Source organism: Solea solea, chromosome 3 (genome assembly GCF_958295425.1).
Source record: "Solea solea chromosome 3, fSolSol10.1, whole genome shotgun sequence".
Taxonomy (NCBI): domain Eukaryota; kingdom Metazoa; phylum Chordata; class Actinopteri; order Pleuronectiformes; family Soleidae; genus Solea; species Solea solea.
In genome coordinates, this window is record NC_081136.1 from 23,563,158 (window position 1) to 23,583,189 (window position 20,032).

Genomic DNA, 20,032 nt, shown 5'->3' on the forward strand with positions numbered 1-20,032 from the left:
GGAGAGAGATCCAAACACCAGTGGACCTAGTGTTTGGAGCTCCACCTGAGCCTGAGATTCCTGGAGGGAAGGAGATGGACTACTTCCGCAGGTTGAAGGATCACCTGCAGGTCGCTTATGACTACACTCGCCAAATTCAGGCCCACTTTGGAGTAAGGCAAAAGAGAGTCTACGACACGCAGTGCCGAGGGCGGGCTTTCACACCAGGGGACAAGGTGTGGGTGTATTGTCCTGTCCGCAAGAACAGTGTGACACTTCCCCTAGTACACCTTCTGGGAGTCTCAGGCGGCCTGTCCGCCAGCGACAACGCCCTGGACATTTTAGGGACTTTGTGTTGAGTGATGGGGTTGTCAAGGACGACTGACCCCTCAGGTGGGAGCAATACTGTTTCTGGACGGTGAGCGTTGCTGGCGCAGAGACTCATGGAAGTGGGTTCTTGTGTGTGATAAAACTGTTGTTGGATGTGTTTCAGTTTTGTATTTAGTGCATGTTCTGAGTGTGTTGGAGCAATGCCACTGACGGTCACGGAGTGACCTCACAGAGAAGCCCTCCATGCTGATTGTTACTCACACACACACATTCACATACGAGGATGTTGACAGCTCACTGCTTGCCGGGGCCACAGACGTGTGTACTCGCTGCGCCTTCTCCTGCCCGCCAGCTGCCCCCTTCACTGGGGTTTGTCGGTGGGACCAGGGGGACGGGGTCCCTCTGCCCCCCGGCATGACTGTCGATCAGATTGGACTTTGCATGTTCTCCCTGTGTGTGTGTGTGGGTTTTAGGACTCCCAAGAGGGAGGTTATCCAAACTAATATCAAAGTCTTTCAAATCCTTAGCCTGCTCATCAGCTGGAAAGGGTTCCCTTCCTTTGGGACTGTTGGATGCTATCATGTGTAATGGCCAGTTGCACTCTATGTACATCTTTTGTGTTCTCGTCATGATGTCAATGACTTCAGCATGTGTTGAGGCCGATGAAAGTGCATCATCATTAAGTTTGACAACAACACAAGTCTGTAAACTTGATTGGGATTTATTTACAATATTACACGTGACTGAGAAGACATTCTCAGGGCGGACGGCGCTCTGTGTGTGTGTCGATTTGTCTATGACTTAAAAAGTGGTTGAACCTCTCTGCGAGCAAGAATGGCTGAATATTTAATGCCAAAGGAAATGCAATAAATAAGTTTTGCATGAGTCTGGCACATCAGATTCAGGTTAAACAATATGCATCAGTGTAATGACAGCAACCTGCACACCTCTGCCAGGCCTGTTAGCAAACTAAAGTGGATCAAACCATTCTTCAACCTGTGATAAAATCTCCTGCTTGAGGAGCTTCTTGAAAGATTTAATGACAAGAGAGTTTAATATTAATCATTTAGTATGGATATACAATAAACCAGAAATTATACCACTGAAGCACTAATTATATATATTGGTTGATTGGTAATGTTCACTTGCTTGAGTGAAGATTGGAATGGTCCAGAAACTAGCGTTATATATGTGTGGGGATTGAGAATAAGTTCCTCTATCTTTGAGACCTCAAGAAAATTTCAATAAAAGTAGATGGTTATATTCTTATAATTATAATTCAGCTTACTACTTCAAATTAAGTCAGATGTTATGTATAGGGAGAGTTATATGTTTACATGTTACATTTACATTAAATCATTTTTCTAGCGCGACTAACAACCAATATTCTTCAAGTCTATTTGGATAATTGAAGAGAGGAGCAAAAATATTAGTCACTTGAAAGTAAAAACATAGCAGGTCATTAACATAACTGTCAAAATGATCAAGTTTTGATTTATGAAATTATGCACTTTCCTGCTTCAGCCTGTTCACTGAGTTTAACAGATAAAATAGTTTTGACTTAATATACATAATCATCCATTTACAGTCACATACATTATGAATATAATTGTGTCATTCAAAAATACAAGCAATTGTACCATGAAGACACATGACAATGGAACTATATGTAAATGACACATGACGTTGCAAGAGCAAACATTGTCATAAGTTAATAAAATGGCTGATGTGATGGATAAGAACTCAGAAAAGGGACGAACAAGATTAAAGTCATGAGGGGTTTTGTAGACAACAACCTGCTGTTGCTCATGTTCTCTTACTTTTCCTCTGCTGTGTCCTCCTCTCTTTATTCCTCCTCTTGTCAGTTACAGGGACAGTTTAATCTAAATGGGATGCACAAAACTGGCGATGTGATTCTAGGTGGGATTTTTCAAATCAACTTCTTTTCTGCTGATCCTGACCTGAGTTTTACCTCAGAGCCACAGCTGCCTACCTGTTATGGGTGAGTCTGTCAGTATTTTCAGTTGTGAAACATATGTAGCTTTTCAGAGTTACTTATGTAATTTGAAGATTAAACACTTACATTTATATACATATATATACGTTGTGTTAGGTTTGATATTATAGGGTTGAGGCAGGCTCAGTCCATGGCCTTTGCTATTGATGAGATCAACAGAAACTCCAACCTGCTGCCTAATGTGACTCTGGGATACAGTCTGTATGATAACTGCATCCAACTACGAATTGGATTTCGTGCAGCACTGGCCTTAGTCAGTGGTCAAGAAGAAGAAGTTACAGTAGAGGAGAACTGTGTAGGAACTCCTCCAGTCCTAGGGATTGTGGGTGACACTACTTCTTCAAATTCTATAGCCATTTCTACAGTCTTAGGTTTGTACAGAGTGCCTATGGTAAGTTTGTGTTACCAAATCTTTCAACTCAATTATTATTGTGTTAAAATTTAGATTTAAATTGAATTTACAAAATTATTCCAAACTGCATGTAACAAAGTTATGACAACTCAGTTATGAACCTTGAACATTTTTAAAACAAATTGCAAAAAGTTTAACTTTTTGCTCTATTGTCTTTGTTTTTATTTTTACTTGGCCCCATGGAGTGTGAGTGAAGTATTGTTTTTGGTGGCTGTGTGTGTGTCTGTCTGTCTGTATGTGCTTCCGCACTTGCTTGTAATATGAGCAAAAGAGGCTTGTTAGATTTTGTGATAGACACACAACCTTATGATCGTTAGACGCTCTACCGTTGCACCACAGAGTCTGTTACACATATAGGCCGACAGAGGCTTGTTGGGTGAATGGTCTGAAGTCTGCCATCTCTGATTGCCTTGTTGTTTTTTGTTTTCATTTGGCAGGTGAGTTATTTCGCCACATGTTCCTGCCTGAGTGACAGACAAAAGTTTCCATCTTTCTTTAGGACGATCCCAAGTGATGCTTTTCAGGTCAAAATCTATCTCCACAGAGTTGTGTGGTGTCAGAAATACAACACTTGTGATTAATAATGCATTTTGATTAACCTGTTTAGCAGGATTTCTCGTGAAAGATGATTCCAGTCTGTGTTTTGTGTCCACACAGGTGAATGCTATGATTCAGATTTTAAAACACTTTGGTTGGACTTGGGCAGGTCTGCTCATCAGTGATGATGATTATGGAGTCCACGCTGCCCGATCCTTTCACTCTGATCTGGGTCCAACTGATGGAGGTTGTCTGGCTTACACAGAGATTTTGCCCTGGGGTGACGACTCTACTGAACTAAAGAGAATAGTGGATGTGATGAGGAAATCTACAGCTCGGGTGGTGATTGTGTTTGCACATAAGACTCACATGATTAACCTCATGAAAGAGGTCAGTCCTGAAAGAGATGTGTTGCAAAGACCTTGCAGCCACTGAAATACAGATTTCATAAGTAATACACTTTTAAATAGATAAAGCTGCTTCTAAGAAGGTTAAATTTTCCCTGTAATAAAACACACGTTTGTGAATCAACTGCGGAAACTACATATAACATTTTACTATACGGCATGAAAATGTCACTTTATATACTTGTGATAATACAATGTACAGGTGGTGAGGCAGAATGTGACAGGCCTGCAGTGGATGGCCAGTGAGGCCTGGGCATCAGTTGATGTGCTCCAGACTCCTCACCTCATGCCGTATCTGGGTGGAACACTGGGCATCGCCATCCGTCGAGGAGAAATACCAGGACTCAGGGACTTCATGTTACAAATACGTCCTGACCTCCATCACGGCAACGCTGAGGGAAAAAGCGTGGTAAGAGTTTCCATCTGACTTGGTATTTGTAAGAATGACATATTGGCATTAATTTGAAAATTAACTTAATTGCAGGTGAATCAGTTTTGGGAACATACATTTCAGTGTAGATTTGCACCACCTCCAGCAGGCTGGTCGGAAGCTGAAGGAAAATTATGCACTGGACAGGAAGTTATAGAGAATGTGGAGTCTGAGTTATTTGATGTTTCATACCTCAGACCAGAGTATAATGTGTATAAGGCTGTGTACGCTCTGGCATATGCTCTTGATGACATGCTGCAGTGTGAGCCAGGGAGAGGACCTTTCAGCAACAACACCTGTGCTCATTTACAAAGAATGGAGCCATGGCAGGTGAGATATCAGTTTACACTCAACTCTTAATTACACTTAATCATTTGTATTTCTTTAAGATTTGAAGGAAGTGTAACAACTTAATAAATTAACAAATTAAAGCATCTCAATTTCCCTATACAGCAAGCAGACAGTGTATTATCAAGTCAAAGTACAAGTATATAATAGTCATGTGATGTGACTTAAAAGGAGATTATTTGATGGAAATTATAAAAAAAAAGTTTATCCTGCAATAATTAGATTTATCCTGATTTCTCTGTACTGCTGTGTTCACAAATATACTGTCACAAAAATATTTTGTTCATTCAAGTTAAATATGGTTCTAATAAGTAAATGTCGCGCTTTTATTTTCATTCCTCAGCACTAGTGTGAAATGTGAATTTCTCTGTGAGATGAATAAAGTATCTATCTATCTATTTATCTAGTGACAGCTGAGGCCAGATGCGTTTTCAGTTATATTTTGTGAATAGCACAAACCTTCACTTTAATTTGTTCCTTTTGTGTCTGATTCTATTATTCAAAGCTTGTGTATTACTTGGAAAAAGTCAACTTCACCACAACATTTGGTGATCAAGTGTCATTTGATGAGAATGGTGATGCCTTACCAATATATGACATCTTAAATTGGGTGTGGCTCCCTGATGGAAGAACTAAAGTTCAGAGAGTGGGTGAGGTTAAGAGGTCAGCCTTCAAAGGTGAAGAACTCACACTGGATGAAGACAAAATCTTCTGGAACTTTGAATCCAAACAGGTACATTTTTTTTTAAATATTTTAAATAAAACCTTTGCCATGGATGCACAAATGCAAATCCATAGCAACTCTCTGTGGACATAGAGCAAAAAGATATGAAACAATATACTGATTTTTCTCCACACAGCCTCCTCAGTCAGTGTGCAGTGAGAGCTGTCCTCCAGGTACCCGCATGGCCACAAAGAAAGGAGAACCTGAGTGTTGTTTTGATTGTGTCCCTTGTTCTGAGGGAAAGATAAGCAATACGACTGGTCAGTGTAAAGTTTTAAACACCACAGTTCAGCAGATCAGAGATGTTTTATAAACATGTATATTTCCCTCTTTTCTCAGACTCCATGGAGTGCACCAGTTGTCCAGAAGATTTCTGGTCCAGCCCCCAGCGTGACCACTGTGTTCCTAAGAAAACAGAGTTCCTCTCCTACCATGAGCCTCTGGGTATCTGCTTGACAACTATCTCACTGTTGGGCACATTTGTCTGTGTTGTTGTTCTGGGCATCTTCATCCATCATCACAGCACACCTATAGTTCGTGCCAACAATTCAGAACTCAGTTTTCTTCTCTTGGTGTCACTCAAATTGTGTTTCTTGTGTTCATTGCTCTTCATTGGACGACCCATATTATGGACTTGCCAACTAAGACATGCAGCATTTGGCATCAGCTTTGTGCTTTGTGTCTCATGTATCCTGGTGAAAACCATGGTGGTACTGGCTGTGTTCAGGGCCTCCAAACCAGGAGGTGAGTCCAGTCTCAAGTGGTTTGGTGCTGTACAGCAGAGAGGGACAGTTCTGGTTCTGACTTCTATTCAAGCAGCAATCTGCACTGCCTGGCTTGTCTCTGCTTCACCAGTGCCTCATAAAAACACCCAGTATCACAATGACAAGATAGTTTATGAATGTGAAGTTGGGTCCACAGTTGGTTTTGCAGTTTTACTTGGTTATATTGGTTTACTGGCTGTCCTCAGTTGTTTATTAGCTTTTCTTGCAAAAAATCTTCCAGACAGTTTCAATGAGGCCAAACATATCACTTTCAGCATGCTGATCTTCTGTGCAGTGTGGGTGGCCTTTGTCCCTGCTTACATCAGCTCACCAGGCAAATATGCAGATGCAGTGGAGGTATTTGCCATCCTGGCCTCCAGTTTTGGCCTCTTGGTGGCGCTGTTTGGACCCAAATGTTATATCATCCTGTTGAGACCAGAGAGAAACACAAAGAAAGCCATCATGGGTCGATGCACCACAAAGTAAAATTGTGAACACTGGTGTCTCTCTGCCCATCTGTTTACTTCTTGTACTACTACTAATGTGGTAGTCAATGCAATAGCTGCGTTCTTCCAACTTAAGACAGTGTACCACTAGCTGCATTTCCACTTTCCTCAGGAACTAGGAACATTTCAAGGTTCGGGGTAACTTAATGGTTCCTGAGGGGCACTTTGTTGAACAACAGCAGTAACCACATACATTCAAACAACAACAACAACAACAACAATAATAATAATAATAATAATAATAATAATAAATACAAACTCAAATACAAATACATTTATAGTGAGTCATTTAAAAGCCAGTGGTGGCTTCACTGTGCAAGGCTTGGTTTAACCATATACACAGGGCTTGCTCTAGTCTCTGTAAGGTTTGGATTTGGTGCTCCACCTACCACAGCACAAAAGCATCACCAAAGTGGTTTCCAAAGACATTATAATTTTTTTTATTATTATTATTCATCTAAATTCAATTTATTTCTATTTTGTTAATCTGGTCAGATTTCTAGGGACAACAAATATGTTTCCCATGCTCTTTTTGGAATGTCATTTTACTCGATATGCCTTCTGCTTATGCCTTCATGGTCTCATATACTTTCGGAAATTATCCAGTTGATGGCCTGCAGCCTGATATATGTATATGTATATGTATATGTATATATATATGTGTATATATGTATATGTGTGTGTATATATGTGTATATGTATATACATATATATGTATATATATATACATATATGTATATGTATGTATGTGTATATATATATATATATGTATGTATGTATATATGTATGTGTGTGTGTGTGTATATATATATGTGTGTATATATATATATACTATATATATATACATACATATATGTATATATATATATATATATATATGTATATATATATTTATATATATATATATATATATATATATATATACATGTATATATACGTATATATGGAAAAGGTATTAACCAGTAATATTTTATTGGAGAATGGTCTGTCACTCTTTCATCTTCAGGATGCGGCATAACTTAGTTATAGGCTTTACAATGACTGACCTCTTAGTCTGGAGCCTCACTGACCAGACCAGACCTCTTCTATCCACCTTCATCTTTTCATCCTTCATTTCCAACACTCTTCCTGATGGTCTGTGGAGGAGTTGGGCCAAGTAGCTACCAGGTCAATGTCCCCAATGACAGGCTATCAAAATTACTTACTAAAAGGATATTTTTGAAACAAATACAAAATCTCCTCTGCTTACCTTGACAAAGTTCTCCTGGCCCCAAATAAAATCTGACAACTCATAGTCACTGCAGGATTATGCCATGTTGTGGAGGAGCTGTTTCAACACAATGGAATTAATGGAGTACATGCAGGAACTAGAAACAGTTTCCAACATGAAAATCATTGTTCTTAAGTTACCTTATTCACTCACAAATAATGGCGAAACAAAGCTTATGAGCTGCGAGAAGAGCACAACAGTAGAGCTAGACTTCTTTTCATAGGACACTTGAGCAAAGAGCCCTTGGGCTGCAGTGGTGTGTGGACTTCATCTCCTTCAGAGGCCACATATCTAAAGTAGCATGTTTCTGTAGTGAGCTCTGTCTTTGTTCCACTTGGCTTTCTTGCTCCTGTCATTCTTCCAGCCATACAATTGCTGTTTGTTGCTTATTAAAAGGGACGTTTTTTTTATTTCCACTGTTGCCAAGTGCAGGCTCATTGTGTTCCTGTTGGTTTCTCTGTAATAATTGTAAGGTCTTGACCTTACCATGTAAAGTGCCTTGAAATAATGTCTGTTATGAATTGGTGCTATACAAATTATTGAATTGGCACACTAGGAGATCTTCCAATATAACCAGGCTGACAATTTGGATCAAAGCATCTAACAAATTATTAAATGTAAATGTATTCCATCAACATTATATGACTCACGTGTACAGGACAACTGACTTAGTTTGTCCATCTATTAAAAATTTGCTACAGGAAACAAAAGTAAAGTAAATGTTTTCATTCACACATAAATACAGTAAAATATTTGCCAGTTTCTGAACCTTTCTAATTTAAGGTAAGTGAATATACAGTAAGTGGTTAAAATAACTTTTTTTTTTTTAGATAATAATAATTTGTGCTTCAGGTGTGTCATTTCTTTATTAATGTGCATTTCATTTTGTCCAATAGATCCTTTCCTGAAGTATGTAAGACCATGAAGGCAGTATCAACAGAGCCTGTTGACTGGCCTGTCCTTTCTGATTCATTGAGGACAGAAAATCACATTCCCCATCCAAAACAGAATGGGAAAAAAAACGTGTTGTCCCTTACCTGACCAGATTAATAATTTAGTTAAATCTGCAGTATATGTTTCAAACTCATCCATGGGAAAATGTCTTTGTCTGTTTGAGAAATAATTTTAGCCTGTGATGGACTGGTGACCTGTCCAGGATGTACCCCGCTTTTTGCCCTATGTCAGTTGAGATTGGCACCAGCTCCCACGTCAAACAGCAACAGTTTAATAACAGACAAAATCTTTGATTCTTTTTTTTTTGATTCATTCATTCTTTTACAAAACATCTTTATCTGACTAAAATACTGGACAACAAAAAACACTGATGTTAAAACAACATGTAAAACTCTGTCATTTAAAAGCTGAGATACAAACACTTGTACCATGAAGATAAATTACATCAGAACTATATGTAAATGACACATGATGTAACTGAGGACCTGCCCCTACAGCTTGTTATTCTGCCCTGATAGGTGATGTGCAAGAATAAACATTGTTATAAGTCAGTACAATTGATGATGTAGTGATAGGACTGAACTTAGTTACGGGATGAACCAGCGCAAAGTCATGAGGGTATTTTCAGATGACACGTTGCTCTTGACAGTGTTGTACTGCTGCTTTTCCTCTGCTGTGTCCACCTCTCTTTATTCCTCCTCTTGTCAGTTACAGGGACAGTTTAATCTAAATGGAATGCACAAAACTGGGGATGTGATTCTAGGTGGACTTTTTGCAATCAACCTTTTTTCTGCGGATCCTGACCTGACTTTTACCTCAAAACCACAGCTGCCTACCTGTTATAGGTAACTCTGACAAGGAAACAAGTTAACAAGTTGTTGTTTAGCTAATCAGTATGACATATGTGTACTGCTTACATTATATCTGACATTTTTTAAACATTTAATTTTGAGTGAGGATGTTGATGATGCTATTATTTTCAGTATCTGTAGTTGTGAAATATGTAGCTTTGCATATAGAAACACTTATTTTTTTACTGTTAGTTTTGATATCACAGGATTCAGGCAGGCTCAGACCATGGCCTTTGCTATTGATGAGATCAACAGAAACTCGAAGCTGCTGCCTAATGTGACTCTGGGATACAGTTTGTATGATAACTGCATCCAACTAGAAATTGCATTTCATGCATCCCTGTCCTTAGTCAGTGGTCAAGAAGAGCAAGTTACATTAGACAAGAGATGTGTAGGAACTCTTCCAGTCCAAGGGATTGTGGGTGATTCTTCCTCCACACGTTCTATTGCCATATCATCATTGTTAGGTTTGTACAGAGTGCCAATGGTAAGTTTATCTGTTATATCTGTCAATCATTGTTTGAAATCATTTCCATTTAATGTTAAAAACAAATGTAAATTAACACATAAACATTCAATATTCAGCATTGAAAAACTTTTTGAGTCCGCAAATAATGACTGTTTTTAGTATATGAGATGTTATTTTTTTGCAGGTAAGTTATTATGCCACATGTTCCTGCCTGAGTGATCGCAAAAAGTTTCCATCTTTCTTTAGGACGATCCCGAGTGATGCTTTTCAGGTAAAAATCCACCAGATATACCAACCAGCCATATACACCATATACCACCAGGTGTCAGATATACAACAGAGACATGAGTGTTTGATTAACTTGTTTAACAGGATTTTTAGTGAAAGATGATTCCAGCCTGTGCACTACTCCCTCTGCTCTGTGTCCACATAGGTGAATGCTATGATTCAGATTCTAAAACACTTTGGTTGGACTTGGGCAGGTCTGATCATCAGTGATGATGATTATGGAGTCCACGCTGCCCGATCCTTTCACTCTGATCTGGGTCCAGCTAGTGGAGGTTGTCTGGCTTACACAGAGATTTTGCCCTGGGGTGATGACCCTGCTGAAGTAAGGAGAATAGTGGATGTGATGAGGAAATCTACAGCTCGAGTGGTGATTGTGTTTGCCCATAATAGTCGCACAATTAATCTCATGCAAGAGGTCAGTCATGAACAATATATTTTAAAAAAAATTAAAAAATATTTACCCTCTGAAAAATGTTTCAACTGCAAGTTGTTAAAGCTGATTTTATAGACTTATAATAATGCAATGTACAGGTGGTGAGGCAGAATGTGACAGGCCTGCAGTGGATTGCCAGTGAAGCCTGGACATTAGCTGATGTGCTCCAGACTCCCCACTTTATGCCATACCTGGGTGGAACCCTGGGCATTGCCATCCGTCGAGGAGAAATACCAGGACTCAGGGACTTCATGTTACAAATAAGTCCTGACCTACATCACGGCAGCGCTGATGGAAAAAACGTGGTGAGAGTTTCCATCTGACTTGGTATTTGTAAGAATGACATATTGGCATTAATTTGAAAATTAACTTAATTGCAGGTGAATCAGTTTTGGGAACACACATTTCAGTGTAGATTTACACCACCTCCAGCAGGCTGGGTGGAAGCTGGAGGAGAATTATGCACTGGACAGGAAGTTATAGAGAATGTGGAGACTGAGTTTTTGGATGTTTCAGACCTCAGGCCAGAGTATAATGTGTATAAGGCTGTGTACGCTCTGGCGTATGCTCTTGATGACATGCTGCAGTGTGAGCCAGGGAGAGGACCTTTCAGCAACAACACCTGTGCTCATTTACAAAGACTGGAGCCATGGCAGGTGAGATATCAGTTTACACTCAGCTATTAAATTAATTTGATTCTTTGTATTTCTTTAAAGGAGATATATTATACCCTATTTCCCCAAGTTAAAATAGTTCCCTGGTGTCCTAATGAACATGTCTGTGAAATGCTTTGGTCAAAATACCATAAGGATGAAGCACCATAGCAGTTCAATAACCCTGCCAAAACAGCCCCTTTCAGAACGTTCGATTTTGTGCCTGGTCCCTTTATATGCAAATGAGACCCTCCTCTCCCCCTCCCTCCACTAGTTCTCTGACAATATCAACATGGCAGCGTGCGCAGAAAACTGCCGCTATATGTGACTGTATCAGACTGAATCTGTGCTCCGGAGACCTCGCCACCACTGATCGCCAGCGGCAAACACACTGACTTTATCCGGCACATTAGCTTCATATATAAAATCCTCTGAGGCTGGAAGTTTGTGTAAAACACTATGCTCCACTGTGCAGCCACGAACAGCACACTTGTCCCTCCGCGTTGACATAATACCGCTCTTCCTCCCTCGCCTGCACTCTCGCATTTTATAGGGACAAGGTGGAGCTAAGGTGGCGCTCTTGAAGTAAACTTATTGGTGGGTGGTAACATTCGCGGTGAAATGCGCATGCTGCCGTCATAAGCGCAGGGAATTCAACATCGCATGTTTTATCGCCTATACTTACAGGGGGACCACGAAAACATGACTGAGTATTCTTTTTCCACACTTTGGCGACGGGTAGGGCCTCCAGAGTCCCAAATATAAGTATTAAAATGGTTAAAAAGTTGATTTTGCATAATATGTCCCCTTTAAGAGTTGAATGAAGTGTAAGTGTAAAACTATTTTCTTTTGGTCAAGTTAAATAAAGAACAAAAAAGAAGTAATTTCCATCTGCATTCTTTACTTTCATTCCTCAGCACTGGCAACAGCTGAGGGCAGAGGTCGCTCACTTTGACTTAAAAATACATCATATTTAAGTCAACATGCATATTACATTATTACATTACATGTCATTTAGCAGATGCTTTTATCCAAAGCGACTTACAATAATGTTGGTCAGCTGAGGCAAACAAAAACTCTAGTAATTGTATTTATCTTTTCCTTCTATTTCTGATTCTATTACCCAAAGCTTGTGTATTACTTGGGAAAGGTCAACTTCACCACATCATTTGGTGATCAAGTGTCATTTGATGAGAATGGTGATACCTTACCAATATATGACATCATAAATTGGGTGTGGCTCCCTGATGGAAGAACTAAAGTTCAGAGAGTGGGTGAGGTTAAGAGGTCAGCCTTCAAAGTTGAAGAACTCACACTGGATGAAAAAAAAATCTTCTGGAACTTTGAATCCAAACAGGTAACTTCTTAGTTTTTTGTTTCCATTATTATCTCTTTGCCACACTCACTGGTCCAGATTCAGGTTTGCTTTGGTCCATCTAACTTGAATGTTGTCATCCACCCATGTGCGTTATGGTACTGGCAAAGCCTTCATGGACATATGCATGCCCCAGGCCAGTCTTTTTTATAAACGTAGTTATCCTTGAGCCAAACAACATGTCCAGCTTTGGTGTGCGGCATCTCCTCCATTTTTGTCTGAAGAATTGCAGTATTTTCCCTTCCACCTCTTCCACAGTAATTGCTAGACACTAAAATTGTATGTGGATTCCAAAAGTTCAATGTTGACAGCTCTTGTTGACATGCATGTGTAAGGCGTGACCCACCATTTGAAGATGTTAAATTCGGCAGGGGAGTTTCAGTACCCAAGTTCGGCCGGATCAACTCTCATCGCCCAGAAGCCATTAGCCACATGAATTTGGGGGTCACTCGGGGGTCATATACCATCGGGTCATGGTTCTCCAGAGCACAGAAGAAGGATTTGTGTCTCTGGAAGGAAGAGTGATCAGTGTTCTGACACTGCAAGGACAAGCGCCAGGCAAGCAGTTCAAAGTCAGGAGCAGACTCTGGAAAAGAACAGATCATTGGTAGCCGCTGTTGGGTCTCTTTAATCGTAGCCACCTGTTCAACCGGGTGTGTTAAGATGCTGGGTGAGTCTAGGGGCTTCAGTGTGGCAAACTGAGCCTGCTCTGGCCTGTTGCTTTTCAATGAGGAACTTCAATGCCTTCAATTGCCATTGAGGTGTTATTGGTGGTCTGGAGACTGAAGACCCTCAAGTCGCTGAAGACCCTCAAGATACCACAGCCTGGGATGCAACAGTGGCCAGATATGATGGAACCTCCTTAATACCAGAAGGTTAGCTCACCACACACACTTCACGCAATGCACCGACCTCTGTACGAGGGTAAAGCAGCACATCGGATGTTCCCACATTCACAACAGGTATATACACAGTACCTCCCTCAACTCGAACCAGTGCTGGAGATGCAAGCAGTCCAGCGGGGAGACCCCGATCTGAGGGCTCAAAGAGCACAGTAGTCCCAGAATGCTGTGCAGAACAGGTGGCTGGAACGAGCTGCATAGTGCCAGCAAAGATACGGAAAGCTTTCTTGCCTCGCAGCTTAACCTTGCCAAAAGCATCAAAAGAGGAAGTCAAAGAGGCTTGATGGCATCTCTGTAATGCCTGCACCACTGACTTTGGTGCTTCAGTGACGGTGGCTAGCTTAAACAGGGCAGAGCCATGTTGCCCAAACAAGGTGCTGTAGCACCTTCGTAAAACATTCATCCCCAAGACACCCGGGGCAGGAAGAGATGCATCAGCTGGAGGGTCCTTGACCACCAATAACCCACACCCTGGCAAAATCCTACCACAGAGCTCGACTTCGAGTTCCAAGTAACCAAGGTATGGGATGGGCAATCCATTGGCGGATTGAAGCTGAAGAAGATTTGAGTTTCTCTTGGTCTCAAGTTTCAAAGTGTTGCCGGAAAAAGCTTTCTCTGACCGTGGACACCATTGACCCAGTGTCCACTAAACAAGGAACTGTTACTCCCCCCATAACCACATCCAAGTGTGGACAAGTGCTGATTAGCTTAGCTTCTCTCTGATCCCCCCACAAGACAGGTGAGCCAGTGGCAACTCCCCTCGAACTTTGACTCCGCAGTTCGACGGGCGCTAGTTTCCCGAATGCTGAGCTGGATCCCGCCGAGAGCCTGGTCGGCTGGAAGCAGACACTGAAGGTTGAGGAGGGACACGCTCTCCTCTGCACTCCCTTGCAAAATGGCCAGGCCGTTGACATCGCCGGCAGATGACCGGATCACGATAAGAATAGTTACGCTGCTGACTGATCTGCAGCTGAGCAAGAGTTTCTGTAAGATGTTTAAGCTGTTCCTGTTGGAGCTTCAACATTTGTTTCACCTCCTGCAGCTCTGAAGCCTGGGGTGAACTAGCCACTAAAGGAGCAGTCTGGACACCACACTGCAAGCCCATCAACAAAGGAACTGAGTGACTCCGGCCGCGCACACCCCCTGGCACTCCCTCTCGCTCCCACCTAATTGCCTCTGCCCTAGCATCCAGCAGAGAGACAGAAGGCTGCCTGCGTACTAATTGTTTTAATTCTCGACGAAGGGAACCATCAATGATGTTTTCAATAAACTGATCGCGCAGCAGAACATCTGCATTTAACATCTCGCTTGGAGCACTTTGCTTCACCACAGACATCAAACTCATTAACGCGAGGGAGAACTCTTGCAGAGTCTCCCCATCTTGTTGTCGCCTCGAGAAAAATGCCTCCTGTAAGGCAACGTACGAATCAGTACAACCATACAGCTCTTGCAATACCACAATAATTTTGGCTGGGTCACTTCTATCAGCAGTCGAGCGATATTTTATTTCTTCACGCGTCTCTCCCTCTAAATGGTCAAAAAGAAAGAACGCCTGATCAAGTGTGGACAGGTGGCGAGCCCTCATACAAGCCTGAGCTTCCTCAATCCACTCATCTAGCCCTATACCTGATCTACCCCTAAACGCTGGGCACTTTCTATCTCTGGGTACAAGGACCAGTCGCTCGGTTACAGGAGCGGTGGAAGTGGACGATCTGAGGAGAGGTTCAGCAGGAATAGCAGGTGCAGCACTAGGACCAGGCACGGGAGCAGCCTGCTCCTGCTGCAATCTGTCATTCTCTGCCCTCAACTGTGCCACCAAATCCCTCAACTCTTGTAGCTCTCCTTCCATTTTGATACAGTTACAGTTAAACTGGATGCTAGAGCCACAACTTCAAAGAGAAAAAACGATAGGCTCACCGCTGGTTCGTCAAGCTGCCATTCATACACACACGGCAATCTGAAAATCAATAAGCAAAAAACAAAGAAAACATGGAACACACGTCTCTACCTCCACTGAGTGTATCCTGCCGACGACGCCAGGTTTGTGGCGACACGAGGGTTATTACTATTAAATACTATTATTACTCCAAATACCTACAACGCCACCTTGGGTTATGGCCCAAGGACCAGTAGTAAAGGTCAACTAGTACCTTCAGACAAAAAGACTCTCAGGTTCGTTTACTCAGGGAGGGAATGAGACGGAGTTCAATGATCATGTCTAACAATTTTATTCTTAAAACAATCATGAGATTGGCACTGTAACACAAAAAAAGAAAAGAGCCCAACTAAAAGGGGGATGTAGTCTGAGGCTTACCGGCTGGAGGAGGGGTTTGGTAGGGGAAGTGACATCCAAAAGGAAAAGGAGGACACCCCACACACACAGCAAAAGGTGACGTGTAAACAAAGAAAATCTTAAAAAGGGATCACACAGCACACAGGACCACCACCACCCAGGAGAACCACCACCACCACCGTCGGCCTTCAGCACTAAGGGGAGAGGAAAACACAATTAAACAGGCTCAAATTTAAGGAACCAAATATAAATGATCATAAATTATATTAATAAATCAACACAAGAAACAAAAGAGTCTCTGGCCAGAGATATCAACTCAACAATTAACCAGTTTTAACAGTTTGAAATCAGATTGATCATATTAACAACATAAATTCAACCATTAAACAAAGAGTAAATAAGTAAACAATTAAACCAAACCTTGCCAGATTGTACTTAAAACACTCTCTCTCACACACACACACAATTCACAGTCTTGTGGCTGAGAGTTCGGGCAGACTCGTCGCATCCAGTACGAGTTACAGCCACACACACACACAATGCAATCACACTTAGCAGCGGTAAACAGGCTGACCACAGGCGGCCGACCGGATCGGAACCAGGCCGTCGGAGCAACAGTCACCGAGCAACAGGACAGCAACAGGACAGCGGCGAAACAGCGGCGAGGCAGCGGCCAAATAACCGTGGTTAATCAGCTGTGGTTACACTTGGCGTTGGCGTTAGCCTTAGCGTTAGCGCTGGCGTTAGCCTTAGCGCTAGCGTTAGCTTTAGCGCTAGCGTTAGCTTTAAAGTTCCAGCTATAAGTCCGGGTGCATTGGCATCCCGTCCAAAGAGGGAGAGGGGTGAAGAAATCAGGCGTGGCAGGGAAGACAGCCACCATGCAGCACACAACCAGCAGACTGTTAGAGGGAGAGGAGTGGAAGAGGAGCTTAGCCCCTGGCTATAGCAGCAAACAACAGAAGCATGTCATCACTCACCAATGCTCTGGTTGCGGCAATAAACACCGCCCCGACTGATCGGCTCGACCGCGGGGAAGACGCCGGATCTATTAGGGAACGACGGTTTTAATTGAATGAAACACGGACGAATATACACAAAACAGCACGGCCATATGTGCTTACCTGTGCTCGGATGCTAGCGGCACATACAACAACCCGGAAGCGAGAGATCAGGAGGAGGGACACAGCCTACTTTTCTCCCCTCGGTAAGTGCAGTGATTGGCTAATAAGTAAGAGGGACCGGGGTGCAGTCAACCAAACTAAATCAGTGGTGCCTCATACCACTACAATCGCATTGTCAGGTGCTACAAATTCAAGGGGTCAAACAACCTTTTGAAAGTGGCTAAGACATCTCTTCGAGTGTATTGCTTTTCTTCTTAGGACACCTGAAATGTGAAACTGTCTGTATCTAGGACTCCCAAGAGGCAGGTTATCCAAACTAATATCTAAGTCTTTCAAATCATTGGCCCGCTTATCAGCTGGAAAGGCTTCCCTCCCTTTGTGACTGTTGGATGCTATCGTATGTAATGGCTGGTTAGACTCTACTTACATCTTGTGTGTTCTTGTCATGATGTCAATGATTTCAGCATGTGTTGATGCAGATGCAAGTCCATCATCAATGTCGAACCACAAAATGCTAAGCATTAGAGCCAAGCTCCTTTGATGTCTCAAATGTGGCTCACCTCATGCTATAGATTGTCACTGCAGCTGTGGGCACTGTTGCAAAAGACATGAACATTCATTGTATAGTCTCTAACATCCTTGATGAGGTTATTCTCCTCATACCATAGCAATCTGAGGTAGTCTCTATGGCTGTCTTGCACCACAATAAAACATTTGCATGTCAGCTGCACATACAGACTATTTTCTGAAATGGGGGATAAAAGAGTCTTGTTTAAATTGGGGCCACCGAGTAGCAAAGACATTCTATATTCGGCAATTGACTCGAGCAACACTCTCCACTGATCAGGTTTACGGGGATAATATACACCAAATGATAGTCAGTCCAAATGTGCTTTATCTTTCTCCTGTGGAGGGGCAGGCTCTGCATCTTCATTGTGAAGTATTGTTTATATGAATTCAATGTACTCTCTCTTCATGTCAGGTGTTCCTGAGAGAATGAATATGGTTCATAGTTTGGTTTATGTTACATGGAATGTGCCGTCTGGGGGAGCTTAACAATAATGGTGCCACCCAGTTGCCCTTATATTGAAAAAATGTCTTTCCATGATGTCAAGAGGCGCTTGATCATCCACTAAAACAGTAATCTTATCATCTTTTCTGAAAAACTGCAGAACCTAGTTTGTCAATGTTCTTCCATGAAGGGTTTTTCGTGTAGAAAAAGATAGAAAACAACTGAGATTAGATGACATATGGTTGAAATTCTCCTTGATCAGGACTTTGTTTGGACATGGGCAGATGTACAACCACTGCTGAGTACAATCATTTCCAACACCCTGACACATGGTTTATGAGCTGTTTCCATGCAGGCTTCACCCACTATGATCCACACAAGGTCCAGCCACTTCACATAATTATGTTCGAGTATCACCATCCACAGGGTTGAACAGACATGCAACTGAAAATGCGTAGCAACTGTGTGTGGACACGGAACATGGAAAAGTATGGAGGGGTCCTCATAAGACACAATAACTGACAGTTATTTCTCCACACAGCCTCCGCGGTCAGTGTGCAGTGAGAGTTGTCCTCCAGGTACCCGCATGGCCAGAAAGAAAGGAGAACCTGAGTGTTGTTTTGATTGTGTCCCTTGTTCTGAGGGAAAGATCAGCAATACAACTGGTGAGTGTAAAGTTTTAAACATCACAGTTCAGAGATGTATAAACATGTATCTCATCCCTTTCCCTCTTTTCTCAGACTCCATGGAGTGCACCAGTTGTCCAGATGATTTCTGGTCCAGCCCCCAGCGTGACCACTGTGTTCCTAAGAAAACAGAGTTCCTCTCCTACCATGAGCCTCTGGGTATCTGCTTGACAACCACCTCACTGTTGGGCACATTTATCTGTGTTGTTGTTCTGGGCATCTTCATCCATCATCACAGCACACCTATAGTTCGTGCCAACAATTCAGAACTCAGTTTTCTTCTCCTGGTGTCGCTTAAATTGTGTTTCTTGTGTTCATTGCTCATTGCTCTTCATTGGACGACCCAGATTATGGACTTGCCAATTTAGACATGCAGCATTTGGCATCAGCTTTGTGCTTTGTGTCTCATGTATCCTGGTGAAAACCATGGTGGTTCTGGCTGTGTTCAGGGCCTCCAAACCAGGAGGTGAATCCAGTCTGAAGTGGTTTGGTGCTATGCAGCAGAGAGGGACAGTTCTGGTTCTGACTTCTATTCAAGCAGCAATCTGCACTGTCTGGCTTGTCTCTGCTTCACCAGTGCCTCATAAAAACACCCAGTATCACAGTGACAAGATAGTTTATGAGTGTGAAGTTGGGTCCACAGTTGGTTTTGCAGTTTTACTTGCCTATATTGGTTTACTGGCTGTCCTCAGTTGTTTTTTAGCTTTTCTCGCAAAAAATCTTCCAGACAGTTTCAATGAGGCCAAACATATCACTTTCAGCATGCTGATCTTCTGTGCAGTGTGGGTGGCCTTTGTCCCTGCTTACATCAGCTCACCAGGCAAATATGCAGATGCAGTGGAGGTATTTGCCATCCTGGCCTCCAGTTTTGGCCTCTTGGTGGCACTGTTTGGACCCAAATGTTATATAATCCTGTTGAGACCAGAGAGAAACACAAAGAAAGCCATCATGGGTCGATGCACCACAAAGTAAAACTGTGAACATTGCTGTCTCTCTGCCTCTCTGTTTAATTCTTGTAGGAACAAGGTTTTTTTTTTTTTCATTATTTCATCTTTAATAAGCCATGCCATCTCATTGAACTCAGTATATATCAACCTGAAAAATGTGGGTTCACAGTTTGAAATAGACAAGTGTTTTGGTTTTCACCTTAGTAACGTTGGACCAATGTTAGACTATTAACTCATTTGGCAGTTAATGCAAAAGCAGTAACCACATACATGGTTACAACAACAATAAAACAACAATAAATACAAATGTAGCCCGGTCTAAAA

The 20,032-nt window shown here is 42.0% G+C and overlaps 2 protein-coding genes and 1 pseudogene across 2 annotated transcripts; 2 read left to right on the top strand and 1 right to left on the bottom strand.

Annotated features, from left to right (window-relative positions):
* Positions 1-2,201: 2,201 nt before the first annotated feature.
* Positions 2,202-6,434, top strand: LOC131456032 (extracellular calcium-sensing receptor-like). Its single transcript, XM_058623985.1, has 9 exons — positions 2,202-2,311; positions 2,423-2,717; positions 3,176-3,262; positions 3,396-3,665; positions 3,885-4,091; positions 4,167-4,442; positions 4,966-5,193; positions 5,321-5,444; positions 5,524-6,434. The coding sequence occupies exons 1-9, from the start codon at positions 2,202-2,204 to the stop codon at positions 6,432-6,434; spliced, it is 2,508 nt and encodes an 835-aa protein (XP_058479968.1).
* Positions 6,435-9,272: 2,838 nt separating this feature from the next.
* Positions 9,273-20,016, top strand: LOC131456033 (extracellular calcium-sensing receptor-like; annotated as a pseudogene).
* Positions 14,310-17,205, bottom strand: LOC131457315 (uncharacterized). The gene is made up of 4 exons (XM_058626287.1): positions 17,064-17,205; positions 16,920-16,987; positions 15,964-16,136; positions 14,310-15,606 (listed from the first exon to the last, which is right to left on the bottom strand). The coding sequence occupies exon 4, from the start codon at positions 15,496-15,498 to the stop codon at positions 14,440-14,442; it is 1,059 nt and encodes a 352-aa protein (XP_058482270.1). The 5' UTR covers positions 15,499-15,606; positions 15,964-16,136; positions 16,920-16,987; positions 17,064-17,205; the 3' UTR covers positions 14,310-14,439.
* Positions 20,017-20,032: the final 16 nt, after the last annotated feature.

Excerpts from the sequence above, each read along its gene's own strand:
- LOC131457315 (XM_058626287.1), bottom strand. The coding sequence starts at position 15,498 with ATGGAAGGAGAGCTACAAGAGTTGAGGGATTTGGTGGCACAGTTGAGG.
- LOC131456032 (XM_058623985.1), top strand. The coding sequence starts at position 2,202 with ATGCACAAAACTGGCGATGTGATTCTAGGTGGGATTTTTCAAATCAAC. Across the intron at positions 2,718-3,175 it reads GTTTGTACAGAGTGCCTATG|GTGAGTTATTTCGCCACATG; the intron begins GTAAGTTTGTGT and ends TTCATTTGGCAG. Across the intron at positions 5,445-5,523 it reads AAAGATAAGCAATACGACTG|ACTCCATGGAGTGCACCAGT; the intron begins GTCAGTGTAAAG and ends CTCTTTTCTCAG.